Source organism: Rhineura floridana, chromosome 21 (genome assembly GCF_030035675.1).
Source record: "Rhineura floridana isolate rRhiFlo1 chromosome 21, rRhiFlo1.hap2, whole genome shotgun sequence".
NCBI lineage: Eukaryota > Metazoa > Chordata > Lepidosauria > Squamata > Rhineuridae > Rhineura > Rhineura floridana.
Window position 1 is genome coordinate 18,206,334 of NC_084500.1, and position 23,281 is coordinate 18,229,614.

General features: G+C 48.9%; 3 protein-coding genes across 10 annotated transcripts in view; 1 reads left to right on the plus strand and 2 right to left on the minus strand.

Moving 5' to 3' along the window:
• The window catches only part of SPECC1 (sperm antigen with calponin homology and coiled-coil domains 1), a 124,318-nt gene extending 112,352 nt beyond the window's left edge, over positions 1-11,966 (minus strand). For 2 of the 6 annotated variants that reach the window (XR_009759882.1, XM_061605241.1), the window contains exon 1: positions 5,658-5,680. Coding sequence is in view for 3 of the 6 variants with exons in the window: in XM_061605241.1 (XP_061461225.1) it covers positions 5,658-5,666 (9 nt within the window). In the remaining 3 variants the exon portion in view is untranslated. Of the gene's footprint in view, positions 1-5,657; positions 5,681-11,847 lie in introns of those variants that run through there. The other 4 variants (XM_061605236.1, XM_061605242.1, XM_061605237.1 and 1 more) reach the window with 3 other exon arrangements.
• Positions 11,967-12,160: 194 nt separating this feature from the next.
• Positions 12,161-17,174, plus strand: TIMM22 (translocase of inner mitochondrial membrane 22). Its single transcript, XM_061605254.1, has 4 exons — positions 12,161-12,512; positions 15,048-15,244; positions 15,987-16,059; positions 16,662-17,174. The coding sequence occupies exons 1-4, from the start codon at positions 12,260-12,262 to the stop codon at positions 16,736-16,738; spliced, it is 600 nt and encodes a 199-aa protein (XP_061461238.1). The 5' UTR covers positions 12,161-12,259; the 3' UTR covers positions 16,739-17,174.
• Positions 17,175-19,394: 2,220 nt separating this feature from the next.
• Positions 19,395-23,281, minus strand: part of ABR (ABR activator of RhoGEF and GTPase) — a 102,484-nt gene continuing 98,597 nt past the window's right edge. For all 3 annotated transcript variants that reach the window (XM_061605232.1, XM_061605233.1, XM_061605234.1), the window contains one exon: positions 19,395-21,868. In XM_061605232.1, coding sequence (XP_061461216.1) covers positions 21,779-21,868 — 90 coding nt within the window. In that variant the 3' untranslated portion in view covers positions 19,395-21,778. The remainder of the gene's footprint in view (positions 21,869-23,281) is intronic.

A 23,281-nucleotide genomic window follows, 5' to 3' on the forward strand; every position in this document is an offset into this window, starting at 1 on the left:
AGGTGAAATTGCTGATCTGCTAACTAAAATATGTAACTTGTCCCTCGGGTCCTCCTCCGTGCCTGAGGACTGGAAAGTGGCAAATGTAACGCCAATCTTCAAAAAGGGATCCAGAGGGGATCCCGGAAATTACAGGCCAGTTAGCTTAACTTCTGTCCCTGGAAAACTGGTAGAAAGTATGATTAAAGCTAGATTAACTAAGCACATAGAAGAACAAGCCTTGCTGAAGCAGAGCCAGCATGGCTTCTGCAAGGGAAAGTCCTGTCTCAGTAACCTATTAGAATTCTTTGAGAGTGTCAACAAGCATATAGATAGAGGTGATCCAGTGGACATAGTGTACTTAGACTTTCAAAAAGCGTTTGACAAGGTACCTCACCAAAGGCTTCTGAGGAAGCTTGGCAGTCATGGAATAAGAGGAGAGGTCCTCTTGTGGATAAGGAATTGGTTAAGAAGCAGAAAGCAGAGAGTAGGAATAAACGGACAGTTCTCCCAATGGAGGGCTGTAGAAAGTGGAGTCCCTCAAGGATCGGTATTGGGACCTGTACTTTTCAACTTGTTCATTAATGACCTAGAATTAGGAGTGAGCAGTGAAGTGGCCAAGTTTGCTGACGACACTAAATTATTCAGGGTTGTTAAAACAAAAAGGGATTGCGAAGAGCTCCAAAAAGACCTCTCCAAACTGAGTGAATGGGCGGAAAAATGGCAAATGCCATTCAATATAAACAAGTGTAAAATTATGCATATTGGAGCAAAAAATCTTCATTTCACATATACGCTCATGGGGTCTGAACTGGCGGTGACCGACCAGGAGAGTGACCTCGGGGTTGTAGTGGACAGCACGATGAAAATGTCGACCCAGTGTGCGGCAGCTGTGAAAAAGGCAAATTCCATGCTAGCAATAATTAGGAAAGGTATTGAAAATAAAACAGCCGATATCATAATGCCGTTGTATAAATCTATGGTGCGGCCGCATTTGGAATACTGTGTACAGTTCTGGTCGCCTCATCTCAAAAAGGATATTATAGAGTTGGAAAAGGTTCAGAAGAGGGCAACCAGAATGATCAAGGGGAAGGAGCGACTCCCCTATGAAGAAAGGTTGCAGCATTTGGGGCTTTTTAGTTTAGAGAAAAGGCGGGTCAGAGGAGACATGATAGAAGTGTATAAAATTATGCACGGCATTGAGAAAGTGGATAGAGAAAAGTTCTTCTCCCTCTCTCATAATACTAGAACTCGTGGACATTCAAAGAAGCTGAATGCTGGAAGATTCAGGACAGACAAAAGAAGTACTTCTTTACTCAGCGCATAGTTAAACTATGGAATTTGCTCCCACAAGATGCAGTAATGGCCACCAGCTTGGACGGCTTTAAAAGAAGATTAGACAAATTCATGGAGGACAGGGCTATCAATGGCTACTAGCCATAATGGCTGTGCTCTGCCACCCTAGTCAGAGGCAGCATGCTTCTGAAAACCAGTTGCCGGAAGCCTCAGGAGGGGAGAGTGTTCTTGCACTCGGGTCCTGCTTGCGGGCTTCCCCCAGGCACCTGGTTGGCCACTGTGAGAACAGGATGCTGGACTAGATGGGCCACTGGCCTGATCCAGCAGGTTCTTCTTATGTTCTTATGTTCTTAAGGAAGCATGCTAGAAGATTCTTCCCAGTAGCTAATACAGTCTCTGGCTAATACATTCTCCTCTCGTGCTGGTTGGCTCATGGGATGCTGCAGACACAGGGACTCTGCTCCCAAAAAAGTAAAGGGTCTAAGACCCCCTGAGTGTAACAAAATGATGTATGGTGTGGAGAAAGTGGACCGAGAACAGATTTTCTCCTTCTCAGAACACTTGTGGACATCAAAGATTTAGGACAGAGAAAATAAAGGACTTCTTCACACAACGCATAGTTAACACGCAGCGATGGCCACCAATTAGGGTGGCTTTAAAAGAGAATTAGACAAATTCATGGAGGAGAAGGCTATCAGCAGCCACTAGCCACAATGGCTATGTTCTACCTCCGCTATCAGAGGCAATATGCCTCTGAATGCCAATTGCTGGGAATTGCAAGTGGGGAAGAGAGGAACCTGGCTGGCCACTGTGAGAACAGGATGCTGGTCTGCGATAGGCCCCCTTTGGCCTGATCCAGCAGACCAGGCTCTTCTGATGTTCTTCTGGAGGATGGCAAAAAGCGAGAGGTCCTTTTGGCCGTTCCCCACCCCCCTCACCCGTGGAATGCTGTCTCCAGCAGGGCCTTCCTGGGGCCATCACAGATATTTTTTTGAGCACCAGGTTAAGCTCGCTGCCATTTGATGGAATATGATTCAGCTATATCAAGGCTTTACGGTAGCATTGCTCTGGATTGCTGATAAGGTTCCACTGCCACCCTGCACTGTGAAGGCTATTTTTTAAAAAAAGTTTTATACATTGATCTGTTAAATTTAGATAGCCGCTTTCAACAGGTCTGTCTGTTTTTAAACTTGGTTGTAAGAGACTGCCCTGTATTAGGTGGCTAACAAATCAATCTTTAATTGATAGGAAGTGAAAGGATAAAGGAAAGTAGTCCCTCTGAGCATGCACTGAGTGCCTTTCCCTCAATGCTGTGCAACTATGCACTTAGCATTAAGGAACAGGGGTCCCCCCTGTCTGAGAAAAAAAGGACCATCGCCCAGTGGTAGAGTATCTGATTTGCATGCAGAAGGTCCCAGGTTCAATCCCAAATGGCTTCTCTAGGAAGGGCTGGGCATGGCCCCTGACTGAAGCTGCTGCCAGTCAGTGTAGGCAATACTGAGGTAGATGGATCAAGGGTCTGACCCTGTATAAAGGAACCTTCCTAGGTTCTTATGGCATAGGGCCATAGGTCAGTGGTAGAGCCCCTACTTTGCATGCAGAAGGTCCCAGGTTGGTGGTGATGGGGAAGACCCTCCTCTGCCAGATGTACTGGAGAGTTGCTGCCAGTCAGAGCAGACAGTACTAGGCCAGAAGGACAAAGAAGCCAATGTGGTATAAAAGGCAGCTTTTCACACTTGTTGAATTGACAAACTCGTAAGTGGAGAGGACCGGGGAGTCAGATCACTAGTGCTGCCCTCCCAAAGGTGTGGCTTGGCTCGGAGGAAGGGAAACTGAGGAATGGGACAGGCGAGGGATACGTGGCCTCTTTGCAAAACACTTTAATCACAGCAGAGGCGGTGACTTGGAAACCACAATGGGTATGTTTGGAAAGGCCCATCATTAGATGACGAGACACAGGCCCTGATCCCATTTTCTCTGCAGAGAAGCACAGGTCCTTTGGCTGCAGCCTTTGCAAGGGAAGGAGCCTGGAAGACAGCCCAGTTCAACCCACGGCCTGCCAGCACTGTCTTGGATCAAAGCTGCCTCTGACAAGACATCTTCCCTGTATGTTTTGTCAAAAAAAGAAGAAGCTTCTGAGAAAGGGGACTTCACAATGCCCCCCCTGCAGCATGTTGCTCTGTCTCTGACCTTGCAGACAGGCACAGCAGTAGCAGAAAGAAAATTTCACCAAGCCTCCCTGCCTACACCAAACATAACTATTGGTCATTTGGATCCTGGGGGAGAGAGAGAGAAAGAGGAAGAATCCTTTAGAACGGTTTTGCTGGTTGGTCCCTTGGAGAGCAGTTCTTACTGACCCCAGGCGACCAAGGCAGTGGGTGTTTACCAGCCCAAGTCAGGTGCTTCTCCATAGCATTCAGCCCAAGTCACAGGATATACTATGGATGGATGGACTGCCTTCAAGTCGATCCCGACTTATGGCAACCCCATGAATAGGGTTTTCATGGCAAGCGGTAGTCAGAGGGGGCTTACCATTGTCTTCCTCTGAGGCTGACAGGCAGTGACTGGCCCAAGGTCACCCAGTGAGCTTCATGGCTGCGTGGGGATTCGAACCCTGGTCTCCCAGGTCCTAGTCCAGCACCTTAACCACTACACCACACTGGCTCTAGGATATACTATATAGAGCTAGAAAAGTTACAGTCATGCACTGCATTCTGTTTCCAGATTCTTCTTTTTTTTTACTCTACCATCACAAAGAGGTAGGAGCATAACAAAGAATTCAGAGAGGGGGTTGATCTACCCCCAAATAAGAACAGTATAGCTCAGTGGTCGAGCACCTGCTTTGCATCCAGAAGGTCCCAAGTTTGATTCCTGGCATTGGGGGGTCAGTTAGCAGATGTTGGGGAGGACCTGTCAGTCTGAGACTCTAGAGCACCCTTTCCCAACTAGTGGGCCACCAGATGTTGTTGGATCACAGCTGTCATCAGCCTCAGCCCGCATTGCCAATGGTCAGGAAAGATGGGAATTGTGGTCCAACAGCATCTGGTGGCCCACTAGTTGGGAAACGGTGCTCTAGTCTAGAGAAATGCTGGTAGTCAGAGTCAGCCTTCATTCCCCAGCCTGTTTTGCATTACAACTCCCATCATCCCCGACCAGTTGTAGTTGTAGTTGGGAGTTGTAGTCCAAGAACATCTGGAAGGTACCAGGTTGAGGGAGGTTCTGGGCTGGATGAGGAAACAGCTTGACCTGGGATAAGGCAGATTCCTATGCTCCTAGGGTGCTCTGCCTGCCTTTTGCAAATTTATTGCCTTGTGTGTGCAGCGTTGCAATAATTTCATCGCAGTTGTCAGGGCCGGCATATGTCTCACATCACCTAGTTCCCAAAGCTCCTTCTGGGGTGCTCAGGGACATTACTAGCGCACACACCCCCACACACAAAAGCCTGGCTCACTTTTCCTTCTGATGCTACATGTGTCCAGAAGGTGCCTTCAATGAGCATCTGCCTCAAATCTGAGGGCCCATCATCCTGGCATGGTTTCCAATTGGCTGCATCCAAGTCTGGAGAGCAACACGATAACGGGCCTTCTCAGTGGTGGCTCCTCATTCGTGGAATGCTCTCCCCGGGGAGGCACTGCCTGGCACCATCACTGTCTGTTTTTAGGTGCCAGGTAAAAACACTCGAATTCGCCCAGGGAGTTTAATTTTTCTGCTGCTTTTAGTCAGGTATTGGATCTTGTTTTTATGTATCTTGTGAATATTTTAGGATGTTTTCATCCTCGTTTTTACATCTCTTTTTAATGTTACAAGTTGCTTTGAGTTTCATTGTGGGGGCAACAGATAGATAGATTGAAAGAGCAAGCAAGCAAGCAAGCAAGCAAGCAAGCAGAGGTGGGGAATCTTTCTTCAGCCCAAGCGCCACATTCCCTCCTGGGTGACCTTCCCGGGGCCATGTGCCAGTGGTGGGTGTGGCCAGAGGCAAAAGTAGGTGGAGCAACTGATGTGAATTTTACCTTTGCGCAGTAGGCTTGTTTCAACACCCCTCCTTCTCTCTGTTCTCCAACTGGACAAGCAAGAGGCGTGATCAAATGATCAAAGGGCACATCCTAACACTCACAGAGGGCCGGAGGTTGTGAAGCAGGGGCCAGTGAGGGTGCTGATGGCCTGGGGGAGAGGGGGCGTGGCTGGGGGAAGGTCCCAGGCCCAGATAGAGAGGCTTGGAGGGGGGAGAGATGCTCATTTGGCCCCTGGCCTGAGGTTCCCCTGCTGCAGAGGCTGACAGTCCTCAAGTGAGGATGAAGAGGAGCATGGCTGGAACAGGGAGATGCCAAGGCAGTGGGAAAAGGCAGCTCCGTCCCCCCGGCCTGCAGAACGGCTTTGCTCACCAGAGACATCTCTGCGCCAGTCTTCAGGGTTTCCTGGGTTCAGGCAAGGCCTGGCAATAGCCAGACTCTGGTTTTGCTTCTGTAATTCTCTGTTCTTGTTCGAGTCCTTCAGGCCTCTTGGTTCACTTTTGACCTCTCTCTGCTTCCCTCCCTAAATCTTCCTCTCAGCCCACATGCTTCTTTTTTTTTTTTTTGCAACGAGTCACGAATGGCCCAGAGGAGGGCTTGAAGCACATGCCGTGATGGAAACTGCAAAGGATTCAAAACAGGAAGGACTGCAAACCTTATGGAGAGTAAGATCAGAACCATTATGAATTACGCTGTCGCACTCAAATCCTGCTTGCAGGCATCTGTTTGCCCACTGTGAGAACAGGATGCAGGAACAGCAGCCACACTCTCCTTATGTACAAAATAAACCTGCACAAAAGCATAGCACAGCTCAGCTAAGACAAGTGCAAATTCAGTCCTGCACCCCTACAGGCTCTTCCGTGGATCTGCCCAATTATATCCCACACCAACCTCAGTCCCAATCCAGACAAGATTTGTGTGTGCATGTGTTTTAAGCTTTCCGCAAAGATGGATGTTTATGGGTCATGCCTCCTGGGCCAGCTGCTTTTCAGACAGACTGCCTCTGAACCTGGAAGCTCCATTTAGCAATCATATCTAATACCAGAGGATGCGGTTGCATGTCTAGGAGCTTCCTCGTGTAAGGATACAAGAGGCACCCGACTGGATCCGACCAAAGGTCCGCGCTACTCCAGCATCCTGGTTCCTGCAGTGGCCGAACAGAGCCCCCCAACAGGAAGCCCACAAGCAAGGCTTAAAGGCAATAGCCAACTGGCAATCAGGGATAGACTGCTAATAAACCTGGAGGTCCCACAGAGCCACTGGTAGACCTTTCTGCCTCTTCCATGAAAATGTGTCTAACCCTCCTTTTAAAGCCATCTAAGCCAATGACAGCCAACACATATTGCTGAGGCAGCAAATTCCATGAATTGCATGCCGTGTGATGATAGACTTTGCTTTTCATTGTCTACACCAATGCGGTGCAGTGGTTTGAGCCTTCAGACTATGGCCTGAGAGACCAGGGTTCAAATCCTCCCTCAGGCACAAAGGGTGACTTTGGGCCAGTTGCTATCTCCCTCAACCTAACCTACCTCACAGGGTTATTGTGAGGAGAAAAAGGAAAGTGCAGGACAAGCATGTATACACACCACTTGAGCTCCCTGGAGGGCAAGGTGGGATATAAATGTAATAATAAATAAACAGGCCTCCACCACCACCATGCCCAATGTACCAGCATTCAAAGGGCCTCTTGAAGCTTTGTCCAATCTCTCCAGGGTAGCTTCCAGTCCTCACGCCCAGCCCAGAAGAAACTACAGGCCCAAGTCTTAACACCACTGTTGCTAAACTCCATCAAGCCCCCTCCAGTGAAGAATCTACCCTCCACCAAGACTCAGAATAGCTGGGATGTTGTCACCTGTTGTGCTCCTAGATCTGATTGGGCGATGGGGGGGAGACAACGCTCTTTATCAAGGGCAGGACACCCAAACCACCAACAACTCTGGCAAGGAGTTACTGCTCCTAACTGTGTTATAAGGATTGTATCTTGAGAATTTGCCCTTGAGCTTTGCTTTCCCCTCCTCCCTCCTATTGCTTTTTCCTCATGTGTCATGTCTTTTTTTCCACTGCAAGCTTGAGGACAGCCTTTGGGGCTAATACCGTAAACAAACAAATAATAAACTCCCAACCTTTGTGGCTTGAAGGAAGTGGGAGTGAGGGGGGGAGGTGGAGAGAGAAACAGAGGAAGATCTGGCCAGAGTTGCTGACATAAAAAACACTTGAAGCCGTCTGTGTTGAATTTAATAAGGCGGCTGCCTTTGGGCAAGGAAACTGATGTGGCTAAAACAAAAACAGCTGAGTTGTTGGCCTGCTTCCCCACCCCCTGTCTCACTAGCTGAACCGCTAACGCCTCGAGATTTTGGACGCTCCGAAACAGCAGGTACAGTGCATGGGTGGAGCATGAACATCACGAAACAGGACAGGGGGTGGGGGGATATATATATATATATATATATATCCCACCAAGGGCATACCGAACACAAAAAGTCCCAAGGGAGAGTTGAGTCGGATCACTCAGGCAGATGAGAGGGAAAAAATGCTGGTTCTATAACAAACGCACTACATGTCTGGAGAAAACATGAGTGTTAAGAGCTTAAGGGAGGCATCCATGGCCAAGAGATGGACAATTGTTTATCATAAGGCACATATTCATGCTCCCCTGCCAACCCAATGACGCCCAAATCATGGGCTGCAAAAAAGGCATTCTAGGCCGCAACCATCTCCTCTGACTAGTTGCAACTTTCCGGCTGGATATTCACGCGGCCCCCGAGTCATCTCTGTTTGGCCCTTGGAACTCCCTCTAGGCTACACCCCACACTGGCCTTTTGCTTTACACCTTCCTTGAGTGTTTTTGCCTGGCTGGAAATGTGTCCTTGAACTCCGATGATGCCTCTTGCTTGCTTGGATGAACGACAGAGAGGGGTATCCGAGTGTGTGTTGAAACTAGCCTACAGTACAAAGGTAAATTTTAAGCTTGTTGCTCCACCCACTTCTGCCTCTGGCCCACCCACCAGTGGCAGGTGGCCCTCAGAAGGTTGCCCAGAAAGGAATGTGGCCCCCAGACTGAAAAAAATCCCATACCCCTGCTTCAGGATCTCAGATTGAAAAGTCAAGTTTCCCCCAATTTTTCTACTCAAGATCCAGATCAAGGCCTGGTCTACCATCGAGCTATAACCCTGCCCCCCAACCTCTGTTTCACTCAAGCAGTACAGCGATCCCCCTAGCTATAGAGAATAGCCTCCCTTCCCTCCTGCACCAAGTTCCCTATACCAAACCACCAATCGTGCCACTTTCCATGCCAACTGCACACACTTTATTAAAAATAGCAAAACCATTATCTTCGCCACAGCAACCCTCATGCTACTGTCGCTCAGGGGAAGGCTGGCATCCTTCTGACAGAGAGGCACCCTGTTCCAGTGGTCACCATGGCGACGGGATATTTAAAGGGGGAGCAGGGAGGAGAAATTATTATTCTTCAGCACCGGGTGGGTAGGAACATGCCGGGTTGTGGAAAACAAGTCCGCCGACAATGCAAGCGAACGAGGTGATGGAACGGCTTTGCTCAGCTCCCTGCAACCCTTGCCTCCCGTCCAGATTTAGAAGGCAAACCTGCATTTTGCACAAACTTCAAGTCACAGCAGCAGGGCTGGCCGTATTATGTAACGCAGCATGCATGTTGAATGGATGACCGATGAAAGACGTGGGTCTTTAACAACACACACACACACACACACACACACACACACACACACACACACACACACACACACACACACACACACACACACACACACACACACACACACACACACACACACACACACACACACACACACACACACACACACACCCGGCATCATGGCATGGAAACTGGCAAAAACTTTTTGAACGTACGATGTAACTTCATCCCAAGTCAGATCTGCCTAATGGGAGAGCCGGCCCCGATTAGAAGGTGTCTTATACTGAGTTGGACTATTGGTCCATCTAGACCTGCCTAATGGGAGGGCTGGCCCTGATTACTAGATGTCTTATACTGAGTTGGACCATTGGTCCATCCAGCTCAATATTGACTACACTGACTGGCAGTGGCTCACCAGGATTTCAGACAAGGGACTTTCACAGCCCTACTTGGGGATGCTGAGGTCTTTGCCATGCAGATTGACCCTGGGACTCACTGCAGCGGCTTCGCCACTGAGCAAAGGTGGCTCCCTCCAAGGTCTTTCCTTGCCCTGTGACCAATGGTCTTCACTGAAAGTGCACTGCCACCAAGACATGTCCCCACCCTTAAAGTCACACGTGTTTTTCCAGGATATGACTCTGGAAACCTTTCAGAGGAGCACAGGAATATGCCTTATACCGAGTCAGAGCCTTTGGTCCATCTAGCGCAGCGTTGCCTACTCTGACTGGCAGCAGGGCTTTTAGATAAGGGGCTTTTAGTTAAAAGGTGCATTGTCAAACATAGGCACCAAGGGAGCTGCCTTACACTGATGTCAGACCATTGTTCCATCTAGCTCAGCATCATCTGCATTGACTGGCAGCAGCTCTTCAGGGTTTCAGACAGGGAGTCTCTCCCAGCCCGACTAAGAGATGCCATTGGGGATTGAAGCTGGGGCCTTCTGCATGCAAAGCAGGGGCTCTGCCACTGAGCTACGGCCCTCCTCTCATCCCAAAATGATTCGCCCTAGCCAAGCCTTGCATATGGATCCAGAGCCTCCCTGTGGCTGGGAAAGGTGTGGTTTGAATCCACAGCTCTAATGCTAAGAGCAACAAGCACAAGCAAACCAGTACAGCCTTCCCAGTTGGCTTATTTTTATTAAAGGAGACGGACCACAGCTCAGCGCTAAAACACCCCCTTCCTCTTTGAAGCAGAAGAAGAGTGCTTGTCCTGGTCTTTGTGATGCGAGTCCACAGGTTAGGATGAGCCCCTTAGCTCTATGAGGACTGGAATCTTGCTTTATTTTTAGGGGAAGGCCCATCACTCAGTGGTGGAGTACCCATTTTGAACACACAAGGCCCCAGGTCCAATCCCTGGTCTCTCCAGGTGGAGTTAGGAAAGACCTCTTATCTGAAACCCTGGAGAGCTGCTGCCAGTCAGAGAAGGCCATACCAAGCTAGACTGACAAAGAGTCTGAAGCTGAACTGGTATAAGGCAGCCACAACTATTGGTGTCACAACACTATATTTAAAATTTCTGAAACCTGCTCTGGGACCTACTGGTGAGGGGCAGGCAACAACAACAATAGCAGCCAGCTTTAGGCTGGAGGTATCTTGGAGACAGCCACTGTGCCCCATGATGCATACAGACACACACATATCTGTCTTGTTTCCTCTGTCTAGACAGGTTTGGCAGGCAATTAAAAAATTTACACCTGTTTAGTCTCAGAGGTGAAAACGAGTACACTATGAAAAAAAAACAGACCTGCCAGGGCTGGGCTCAAGACATTTTGTTGCCTGAGGTGAAGCAGAAAAGGATGTGACTTCCCCACCCTCATCCTGCCAAGTTCGGATGCAGAGCAGCGAAGGCTGTCCAAATTATTTGGACAGCTGAGGCAGAATATCCCACAAATGCTTCTCCTCCTGAGTGGGGTGGGGTGGGGGTAAAATAATAAAATAATTAAGTATTTGCTGACCATTTGTAAATCAACTATCTAATGGTAGGTCCTCCGCCCCATCACTTCCAAACCTCCTTCAAATCTCTGAAAAAACTTATTTACTGTCTCACCTGCCTCTCGCTCTCAACTTTTAATTAGGATTTGTGCACCACTCAATTGATTGGTCATATATATATATATAGTCAACCGACCACATCTTATTCAGCCATGATCAAATATTGTCAATTCTTCCAAGAATGCCATTAGGTAACAGAAAGATTCCTTTTTAAAAATTTCATTATGCCTTCAGACCTAGTGGATAGAGAGAGTCCAGCTAGGCCCAGGGTGATTCAGGTTGAAATCTCCACTCAGCCATGTAGCTTACTGGTTGACCTTGGGCCAGCTGCCCCCTCAGCCTAAACTACCTCACAAGGTTGTTGCGAGGATAAAAACAGGATAGGAGAAACCACCTCGGACGAAGAGTCTGACAGAAACGCAGTAACACAACTGCTCAGATTCCCAATCCTTATTTTTTTTCGCGACAATTAAAGCAGACCTGGTCAGTTGGCAACCTAGGACAGCTTTGCCCCCCCCAAATAACAGAACATTGTGGTGACCATTATTTATTAAATTACATGCCCGAATGGCTCCCAAGGCATTTAGAAACACAAATTCACTTAGAGAGCCCACGCCCTTGAAAACACACAATAAAACAATTCCATCCAAATATTAAAAACACTCGTGTTTAAAACATACCAGAAAACAAGCATAAGAATTAAAGTCTAAAAGAGCAATGGGAGCAGTAGTCACAAAACAGTTGAAATATCACTATTTATATTAATATAATTATAGACGGAATATAAAATATAATAATGGAACACTCCTAAACAATCTCAGCCCCCGCTTCAGAATTATTGGGAGTCTCTTTTCTCCAACAGCACCACCCTTAAAAAAAGCCTCCTCCAGGCCTGTCTCACCTGAAGCCCCCTTACCTGTCCCTTCCAGAGATGCTCCTCTTTGGTCCTTGGCAAACTCTCTTCTGTGCGACGGCTCCTAGCATGGCCGACAGAGGGCCACCTCGCGCAAGTCAACGCTCCCCGCCATCCCAAAAACTACAAACCCCATCCTGCTCCAGCCCATCCGCATCGGCCGACACGCCTGCGAGTGAATGCCGGGAGTCGTAGTTTTGGGAGAGGCGAGAGGCGCCATTGGGCGAGATAAGCGCTTGCGCAGAGCGGCACCTAGGCGGTGTTCTTTTTTTTAAACAGCCAGGCAGTCTCATTTCCCATGAGCCTCTGCGGAAAGGAATCCTATCAGGAGAGCCGGGCGCTGCGCGCAAGGCATGACGGGGGCTGTAGTGTTCGTTTTCTGAGGGGAAGAAGAACGGTCATGGCGGCGTCTTCTGCCACAGGCACGAGCGGGTCCGATGAAGCGGGGGCGACGCCCGGCCCGGCCCCGGCACTGCAGTACAGCCTTTTGCTGGAGTATTTGGTGGGCGAGAAGCGCGGCCCGAGGCAAGCGCGGGCCTTGGACCCGGCCGCCCTCGGCGGCTTCCCGGCGCCGACCAAGAGCCTCGAACAGAAGATGATCGAGCGGGCTATGGAGAGTTGCGGCTTCAAGGCGGTGCTGGCCTGCGTCGGGGGTGGGTCGGTGAGGGGAGTAGAAAAAAGAGGAATTTACTTAAAAAAAAAAAAGTTCGCTCTTGGGCCTTACCAGCGGTCTACCTTGCAGGGTTGGCGCGCGAACGAGCATTTTCGGGCGCTGCATAAATTTTCCGTATTAGTATCAAAAGTATGATTATTATCAAGTACTTTTTTCGGGCCATTGGTGTATATAACAATAATTGTGGACTTTTAAAATTATTATTACAGTGTTGCCCCTTTCAGCTTCAGCAACACGGGGCTAACCAACATTGGCCTACGTTGCAGGGTTGTCACAAGAAGAGCCGCAAGAGAAAAGCACATTAAATTCTTTTCGAGCGCTGCGGCAGTTGTGCTTTTTAGTGATGACACGAGGCCTGTTGGAAGTTTTCCTTGGACCCACAATATGTTTGTGGCTTATAACAATAATTATGGATCATTTTTATTATATATAATGTTGGATCGCTCTGCATCTACAACATGGGGCTAACAAACACTGGCCTTACTGTATAGGGTTGTTGCGAGAATGACTGCCAAAGACAAGTACATGTAGCTCTTTTAGAGCGCCATATAAATTATGCTTATTAACAGGTTATATTCTAACAAAGTTTTACTCAGAGTTGACCCGCTGAAATAATGAACCTAAGCTAGGCACGGCCGTTGATTTCAATGGGTCTGTTCCGTGTATTTATTTATTTATTTATTATTTCAATTTATATACCGCCCTTAGCGAAATAGCTCTCAGGGCGGTGAACAAACAAAATAAAATACAATATATCATAATAAAAATACAAAACATTTACAAACAAACAACGAAAAGCACAGCAAAAACAAAATAAATACTACAAAAATTAAAATACAGATTAAAAGATTAAAAAAGTTAAGAAGATTAAAGTGCCTGGGAGCATAAAAAGGTCTTTACCTGGCGCCGAAAAGATGGAAGTGTAGGCGCCAGGCGTACCTCTTCGGGGAGGCTGTTCCACAACTCGGGGGCCACCACAGAAAAGGCCCTAGATCTCGTAACCACCCTCCGGGCTTCCCGATGGGTTGGTACCCGGAGGAGGGCCTTAGATTCTGAACGAAGTGAACGGGTAGGTTCATAGTGAGAGAGGCGTTCCACAAGGTATTGAGGTCCCACGCCGTGTAAGGCTTTATAGGTCAAAACCAGCACCTTGAATCTCGCCCGGAAGCAAATAGGAAGTCAGTGCAGACGCGCCAGGACAGGTGTTATATGCGAAGACCGACTGGTCCTCGTCACTAATCTGGCAGCTGCGTTCTGCACCAGCTGAAGCTTCCGAATTGTCTTCAGGGGCAGCCCTACGTAGAGCGCATTACAGTAATCCAATCTTGAAGTTACCAGAGCGTGGACAACGGAGGCGAGGTCGTCCCTGTCCAGATAGGGGCGTAGTTGGGCTACCAGACGAAGATGGTAAAACGCATTCCGTGCCACCGAGGCCACTTGGGCCTCGAGAGACAAGGAAGAGTCGAGAAGAACCCCCAAACTACGTACCTGTTCTTTCAGGGGGAGTGTAACCCCATCCAGAACAGGGTAAGCATCCACCATCTGAGCAGGGAAGGCGTTCACCAACAATGTCTCGGTCTTGTCTGGATTGAGTCTCAGTTTATTAGCTCTCATCCAGTCCATTATCACGGTCAGGCAACGGTTCAGCACATCAACAGACTCACCTGAGGAAGATGAAAAGGAGAAATAGAGCTGCGTGTCATCAGCGTACTGATGGCAACGCACTCCAAAACTCCTGATGACCGCACCCAGCGGCTGCATGTAGATGTTGAAAAGCATGGGGGACAAGACCGATCCCTGGGGGACTCCACAATGGAGAGTCCATGGTGTAGGACTAAAATTGGATACAACCCTATGATGCAGCAAGGCCTGTCAAAAGTTTCATTAGAGCCCACAGTATATTTGATTGTATAACTAATCGGGAGGATTTCAGTGCTGTAAATACAGGCATAGTCGTTTGGGAGCATCTGGGAAACATCCTTACTACTGTTGAGCCTTGAATGCTGTATAAAGGAATCGATGTGGTGCTTTAGAGCCCTCAAAGCTCAATAGTAGTCATGAAGTTTTGTATATCTGCTTATAAACACTTAGCACATTTTCTTCACTGTTGCTTATTAGCAAGAAAGCATTAGTGGGGGTGGGGGGAGTCGGGGGGTTGCATTGGAACAGCCTGACTATAGAGTTGTTATATACAGTAGGGCCCGGCTTTACAGCAATTGGCTAATACAGCGGTCTCAATTAGACACAATTAGACTAAAGCCCCACTCATACGGCGCTTGTTCCGCTTTTACAGCGGTTTTCGGGCATCGCGCGCCATTCTATTCAATGGGTTTTCGCTTTACAGCAGGGGTCCGGAACACAACCCGCCGTATGAGTGGGGCCCTACTGTACACAAGAAATTAAAGAAGCAATAAAAATTACAGTGAAAAATCAGTCTGAACTACAGCTCTTCCCCCACATTTGTAGCATGTCGCAGGACTAATCATCCTTGCTGTCGTTTCTCTTCACCTGACAGGGTTCGTGCTGGGGGGCGCCTTTGGCGTGTTCACGGCTGGTATCGATACCAATGTGGGATTTGACCCCAAGGATCCGTACCGCACACCGACAGCCAAGGAGGTCTTGAAAGACATGGGGCAAAGAGGGATGTCCTACGCTAAGAACTTTGCCATCGTGGGTGCCATGTTTTCCTGCACTGAATGCCTGCTGGAGTCTGTGAGTAGCTTCCTGGCTTTGATCTGCTGGTTTCCTGTATTGATTTTCCTCTCTGATTCAAAGGGTGGTGTGGTGGCAGCAATGGGCAACTGCCCCTGTCCTACATCTTAATACCGTGAGCTGCTACCCACTCTGGGCTTAAAGCCACTGTTCCCCTTTGTCTGCATGGCGAAATCGTTGTGGTTCTGCTTGCAGGCTTCCCATTGGACAATCTGGTTGGCCAATGTGAGAACAGAGTGCTGGACTAGATGAGCCTTTGGATCACCTCAAGCCACTGTACAAAAATATTATTATCATTATCATCATCTGCCCTTACTATAAGGTCCCAGGACGGGTTGCAACAATATAAAAATACAAGATTAAAATCAGTTAAAACAATTTACAATTAGAAGAATAGAGTGCATCTTAAAAATATATATCTCTGGTGTTAAAGGCCCCAAGTTAAAGAGGTGCATCTTCAGCATGTGACAAAAGCTATACCATGAAGGTGTCAGGCGCACCTCTGTGGGGAGGGAATTCTACTGCATAGGGGCTGCCACAGAGAATGCCCTCTTCCAGGCCACCTCCCCTCCAAATTTCCAAAGGTGGAGGAACTGCCAAGAGGTCTCCCTCTGCTGACTCGTAACACCTGAGAGGGTAGGAGGCGGTCTTTCAAACATTTGGGGCCTGAGTCATTTAGAGTAGATGCTGTATGCAGAGGTCCATGTGGCGGGCCTTGATGTTGTCTCTCTTGCTTTTGTAGTACCGAGGCAAATCTGACTGGAAGAACAGTGTTATGAGTGGGTGCGTTACTGGAGGAGCCATTGGCTTTCGGGGTGAGTACTGTTGCCTTTTAGCAGTTCCTGGGCTGATCTGGATTCCAAGGATGACAAAATGCTGCATGCAGAACTGTTGCCATATATATTATGGCCTAGTAATAACATAATCCTAAGCATAGAGCAGGGATGGGGAACCTGTAGCCATCCAGATGTTGCTGGACTACAACTCCCACCACTTCTGACCTCAACCAAGTTGGGTGGGGCTGGAGTCCAACAACATCTGGAGGGCCACAGGTTCCCCATTGCTTCCCTACAGCCTGAGTGCTAATCTTCCCTAAAAGCATTAGATGGTTTTTTGAACAGCTTCTAACTAAGCTTATTACGTTGAATCTGATTGGTTTAAACTTCTGTGGGGGGAGACAGCTGTCAGTACTGTTTCTGCCTTTCCACCAAGTGGTTGCGTCCAATCCTTATTAAAGGCCCCAGTTTCTAGGGTCAGGCTCAACAGGACTACAAGGAGAGGAATATTTTACAAGGGGCTGGGACCAACCCTGCTAGTTTAGGTGACCTTTGCTTTCTACGCCAATATAGTCTCAGCTACAAGAGAGAGGCCCGAGTGTATGCCTTGGTGGTAACTGCCTTCTCCGCTTGCCTTGCAGCTGGCCTGAAAGCCGGGGTCCTTGGCTGTGGGGGCTTTGCTGCGTTCTCTGCAGTGATTGACTATTACTTACGGTAGCAGCCGGAGCCAACGAAGGAGGACTTTCTGGTGTCAACCATACAGGGAAGCTGGTGCAAAGAACTTTCCTTTCCCAGGACTGGCAACAGACGAGGGAAAGAGGAACAACTTTTGAGAGCTCTGTGTCCTGCATAGGTATCCAGCCCACGGGCAGAGTCAGCGAGTCATCTAAGCCAAGCACTGTTCAAACATCATCAGAGTGGTACAATTAATTCTTAATTTCAAGGTCTGCAGCATAACTGGACTCTTTTGCTAAGCATATATGTTTGCTGTGGCAAGCTTGGGTGCTGTTACGGTCTGGCAGCACTTGCTGCAAATACAGACTTGTAGGTTCGTTACCTTATTGGATGCAGGAGAAATCAAGATTTAACTTATTCTGGGCACTATCAAGTGTTTGATACTAATGAAACAAGAGCAGTCTTTCAAAAGTGTAAAAGATGGTGTGGCTAGTTGTTTGAGTGGATTTTAAATTTAGCCTAGGTTGCTTCAATTGGGCTTAATGTCTACAAATCTATTAGCTAAACAGAACCTCCTTATACCTCTGAATGCCAAACACTTTGTTGCCTGTGCACTTTGCAGAGACATTTGGCTGGCCACTATTGAAAACTGGGAGCCAGGCTAGATGGATCCAGCAGGGCTAACTGTTGATTCCTGTTCTAAAGGAATGAGGAGTAAGGCACCTCCTCTTGGCTACAGGTGATGTAAACCTGGTTAGGGTCCCAGCAGGAAGAAGCTGTCCAGCCTTCCCCACAGAGCTGGTCAAGCTAGGACCCCTCAACCCTCTCCAGCACCCCCTACAATGTGTTTTGGGAACTGAAGAGAAAAGAGAGGATGGGAAGATACCCCAAAGATGTGAAACTCTCCATCCCTCTCCTGGAGCTCATCAGTGAGCTGCATGGCTCAGAAAGCTTGGTAGAGAAATAGCTCCCCGTGCCACTTCAGAGCAGCCTGCCCCAGTGACTTGGAAGTTGGAGGAGCTGTATCTCGCAAGGCACTTCTGCCTTTGAAGAAAACCAAGTTCTCCTCCCCAGGCATCTGCTTTGTGCCACATTTGCATGCATGCCAGGCATCCCAGTTCAGTTCCCCAGTGGCCTCTGCAAGTAGGCCTGGGAATATCCTGCCTTAAAACCTGGAGAGCCGCTGCCAGTCAGTGTAGGCAGTACGGAGCTAGATGGACCAACGGCCTGACTCGGATAAGGCTGCTTCCCATGTTCCTAAAACTGGAAGGTCGCTGGGGTGGGGTGTGTCCCTTGCTTTCAGTGCCATTGGCTGCCCTGGTGCTGTCAGAGCAGAGACATCTAGCAAGCCACACCCATCGCTTTGCCCATCTGTAGCCCAGTGTTGCTTACTCTGACTGGCAAGTAGCCTTGCAGGGTCTCTGGAAGAGGGGGAGGGTGTCTTTCCCATCAGCTGCTACCTGATCCATTTAACAGGAGATGCCGGGACCAAACCTTGGACCTTCTGCAGCCTCTTACCAGTCAGCACCATCACTGGGAGCTGCTGGGAGCTTGCATTACCAGGTCACACCCACAGCCAATTTGCCAACTGGGGAAAGAAAAGAAAAACCAAAGGGTTTTGAGCTGGTTCGTGAAGCGACAGCGAACAGGAGGCTGGAAGAACACCAGGCACCCATCGTGGCATTCCCATGGCAACAGCACTTGTTGCCTAGGCGAAATATTGCCATTTTCCAAGGCTGAAGAAATATTGCTGGTTTCCCAAGCTCCCCCCTTTCTTCTTCTTAGCCTACCGGGCCAGCCCCTTTCCACTTGGCAGAATCATTTATAAAGGGTATAGTATCAATCACTTGCATAGGTTTTGTTGTATGGTAGTGATGTATTCGTCTCTAGATTATATATATGTCTGTGTGAGAGAGAGTGAATGAACGAATGACACAATCTGGCTCCTGCCTTGCAGGAGGGAAATCTGGTAAGTCTGCAATTGATAAAGCTGCCAACTTGGCTGGCTTTAAAAGAGAATTAGACAAATCCATGGAGAAGGAGGCTCTCAGTGGCTACTAGCCACGATGGCTATGTTCTCCCTCCACTGTCAGAGGCAGTTATGTCCCTGAATACCAGTTGCTGGGAATCGCAAGTGGGGAGAGGAATCCAGGTCCTGTTTGTGGGCTTCCCATTGGGGCATCTGGTTGGCCACTATGAGAACAGGATGCTGGACGAGATGCCCCCCCCTTTGGGCCTGATCCAGCAGGCCCTTATGGAGGTAGTAGAAGGGAGATAGCAGAACTAGGGTGGCCAGTGTGATACCCTCCAGATGTTATTGGACTCCAGTTCCCAGCAACCAGCACGGCCAGTGGTCATGGATGAGGGGAGTTGGAGCCTAGCAACATCTGGAGGGCACTCTGTTGGCTACCCCTGTATTAGAAGCATGGGGCGTTGACGTCTACCAAGTCACTGGAGCACCTACCTCCGTTTTGTCTCTATGCTGACTGGCAGAGGCTCTCCCAGCTCTGTCTGAAGAGGCCGCCAGTGGGGATTGCACCTGGAGGCTTCTGCACACAAAGCAGATGCTCTGCCGCGGAGCTGATGGCCTTCCTGGTATTCCTCTAGTGCTTCATTGTGGCCAGGCTTGACCCAATCCAGCTACTTCAAATCTTTTTCGACACCCTGATCAGCATACAAATGACAAAACAGCCCAGAAGTAATTTGTGCAAATGTTTGGGCTTTGCATTTTATTAAGTTTTTTTTAAAATCTCCTCACATGGTTTACATCCATTTAAAGTTTTTCATCTACAGAAGGGGGTGGGGGGAACCTGCAACGGAACACAACCAAAAATATATATATATATATAATATATATCCTTAAACAAGTCAAATATCAATTATAACAGTTTCTACTCTACCTGTAGCTCCAGGAGTCCCAGTCTCCCCTCTCCCATGGTCAGAAAAAAGGACAAGTGCAGTTATCTGGGGGGGTGGGGAGAGCTATGCTGGTAGTAGGAAATCTGGCTTACATACTCTCCATGGGGACAACTTCAGCTACAACAGACACAGGGATGCAGGTAGATGCAGACCCACAAAGATCTGCTGTGCAGCAGGGTGGTTAAGAAACCAAACCAACCAAATAAATCCTCTGGCCAGTAAAATATTTCTGGCCCCTGAACTGTGTGTCCCACGCAACTTTCTACCTTCCTGGGCAGAAAGTGTGACTAGCTACCTAACGCGCAGGGGCAGGCATGGCACGGCAATACTTCCTTGAGCTGGGGTGGTGGAACCAAGGTGAGCCATTGGGCTACCTATCCAGCAGATTAAGCGCATTGCTGGGTTCCCACTTGGCACCAGGAGCATGCGAGCAAGATGGAGAACAGGAACTCAGAGCCCTCTCAAGGGTCGGCAATGACATGAGGAGGAAAGAAGTCCTGTCCTCTCCTGCTGGCCCCAGCAAAATGCCAACCCAGACAGGGTAGTTACAGCGGGTGAGGGGAAGAGCTCCAAGCCACTGAATTGCTCCTAAAAGAAAAGAAAACGGACGTGTGATAATTGTGTCAATCTTTTCAACTAATTTTTGAGCAGGTTGGGAGGAGGGTTCGTAAAGAGACACCAAATGAGCCGTTTATTTCCGACACACAGAGAAAAACAGGGACATAGCTGGGTGCCTGTTAAGGGCTGAAATGGCACTTTTCACATTCAACTTAAACATAACAAAAATGGGGTTTTATGTTTACCTAAAATCCCTAAGGAGGGGTTTCCACCACAAGGGAGACCTCCCTTCCACACTCAACCTGAGTCTGCTTTAGTTGAACCCTGTATAAGCCATGCTGGATGAGACAAGGAGGAACTGCCCCACTTACTTACTTACACACACACACACACACACACAGAGAGAGGTAAAAAGGAGCCCAACAGCCCCTTAGCAGGAGAAGCCATGTTGAGGAGGTAGGGCCAGAAAATACCAGCTGCCTCCCTGGCATGGACCATGGGCAAAGGCATGGCTGATGGTTGCATCTGTAGGGCAGCCAGACTCTTGCCTTCCCAATGTGTCCTGTTGCCCAGCTAAATAATGGGGGGTGGGCTCTCATTTGCCGTTATTAAGATCTGCTTTCCTTTGTAAGGATTAAGACTGAATTAGCCCCAAGAAGGTAACCATAAATAAACCGATAGGGGACAGCACAGCTGGGGGGCAGGGGGGAGAGGTATCCCTTTCTCTGGTGCACGCATCTAGGACTAGCAAACAGCCACTTTCTCTTCATTTTCCTGCCATCAGTATACCTTTAAGAACGTTTTGACAGAATAAAAAGGAGGAAGATGGCTTTACACCCCCACGGTATGCACAGCCGCAAAGCGTAGGGATCACAAGACGAGAGGCTCCCCAGCATAAAAAAAGGGACCTGGAATAGACAAAGACTCTTAAAAAAATAAAAACGCTGCCAGCTTCAGCCCACCATGTGGAGCTCCTTCAGGGCAGACCGACAGGTAGGGTGGTGGTGGTGGGTTGAAGAGACTGCGGAGTTCATCCACCAGATCCGGCCTCTGCACGGCCCAGTGAGACAAAGCGGAGTGTCGTCTGGATGGGGGGAGGGGGGAAATGGAGTCCTTGGTTTCTTTTAAGCCTCCAAAGCAGGAAAATCCAAGCAAGCACCATACATGCAGGCCACAAAGGAGAGGTGCGAGAAGGTCAGGCGTTGTTGCGGATGGCGAGGTGGGGCGGGCTGGAAGAGGAGGGGACTTGGCTGCAGTAAAGCTCTATTGGAACTGGAAGATGGTGACTTTTGGAAAGAAACAAGCCGCGTCTCCAAAATCATCTGTCGCTCACTCCCTTTCTGCTGCTCAACGAACTTATGTAAAAGTGACTCCTGAACATGAGAAGTATGAGAGACATGGACCACCGTGCAGAAAGGAAAAAGAGAGAGTGCAGGGGCTGGTGCGGTGGAGGCCAGGGATTGTACAAAATCGTCCCATGAGGTGTGGGCAGTGTATGTCCAGGGCAGCACCATTGTCCTCAGCAGGATCAGTGCCCAGGTTTTGAGTCTGTGCTGCACCCCTCTGTATAGGAAACAAACTGTTGCTCGGCTGCAGAGCCCAGGGGCTACACATCTGTGGAGAAGTAGAGCGTGTTGCGTTTGAGCTCAGCAAAGGAGATGGGCAGATGCTGTAGATAGTATAGGAGCACTTGCACCTGCCACAAGAAAAAAAGTGAATTAAAATTGGGATTCTCTCACTCTCTTTGTGCAAAGAGCCAGCCAGCGCCTCAGACAGAGAGTGCAATAGATGGATCTATCATCAAATGGAGTCTCTGGAATTCAAACACAAAAGTTAAGCCTGTCCAGGAGCTGTTGCTACACCCTCAGTTAATTAGCTAGTCCTTGAAACTGCCCCTCCAAATTAGAAAGCCCAGCAGAAATTTGGGTGAAGACAGATGCAAAATTTATTTAGTGATGGGTCTGGTTTGGAACTGTGTTCAGTTCAAGCATAGCTTTCTCATATCTGCAAATCAAGCTCCACTTGCGGGGGGGGGATTAAAAACCCACTTCTACAAGTCTCCAGCAGAAACTGTCCATTGCATGCCACTGATTGGCTAGTGCCTGTGTAGTCATCAAGAACACAGGAAGCTGAAGTATATCAAGCCAGACCATTGGTTTATCTAGCTCAGATCAGGGGTGGGGAACCTGTAGCTCTCCAGATGGGGCTAGACTACCATTCCCATCATCCCCTGAGCATTGGCCCTACTGGCTGGCAGGCCTGGCACCAGCAGGCAGCCAGATTGGGTCCTGGCTGAGGGCTCCTAGGAGGCCCTCCTTAGAGTGGAACTCCCACTCTGCACCAGTGTCGGGTTGCTGGACCCAGTGACCCAACACTACCATGGCTTCAATAAGCCCCGCCTACCTGTTGCATCAGTGAGCTCACCCTGTGTGCATGCCTGCCTTCCACCAGTATGGCAGCAGGGGTGTCCCTAATGGGTTGATCTCCCCCCTCCCCCCCGCCATTTTGGGTGATGGTGGGTGTGCGTTGATGCGGGAAGTAGGTGGGTAGGCCTATTTAAGCCCCTTGCTGCCTGCATTGGGAGGGGGTGTTGGGGCATATGGTGCTACAGGCCCGGGGCAGGCTGGTGCCCAAGGGCCCAGTCATGCCTGGTTCCGGCCATGCTGACTGGGGCTGATAGGAGCTGAAGTTCAAGAGCCGCTGGAACAGCCACAGGTTCCCCATCCAGATGGACTGACAGTGGCCATCCAGGGGTGTCTCCTAGCCCTACCTGGAGATGCCAGGGATACCACATGGAGCATGCGCACTACTGCTAAACTATTGTCCCTCCCGAAACAACTAAAGCATTTTTTAAAATGTTCTCCACAGATAAAGGGCAAACGTGTGGAAGTTTTAAAAATAAAGGTAGATAGGCTACCCAAAAGCCAACAGCACAACCAGTGTTTTAATTTGCTGACTATCTGTCTTGCACACTGCAAGGAGAAAACTGGGCTCACATCTTGGGCAGAGAGCCACCTGCAACTTCTCTTTAAAAGATTCCCCACCTTTTCACGCTCTGAGAAAGCGAGTTCTAACTGAGGAGGTTTGTTTCATGGCCTCTACACTCTAC

Coding starts and splice junctions, on each gene's coding strand:
- TIMM22 (XM_061605254.1), top strand. CDS start 12,260: ATGGCGGCGTCTTCTGCCACAGGCACGAGCGGGTCCGATGAAGCGGGG. Junction 12,513..15,047: donor GGTGCTGGCCTGCGTCGGGG/GTGGGTCGGTGA, acceptor TTCACCTGACAG/GGTTCGTGCTGGGGGGCGCC. Junction 15,245..15,986: donor CTGAATGCCTGCTGGAGTCT/GTGAGTAGCTTC, acceptor TTGCTTTTGTAG/TACCGAGGCAAATCTGACTG.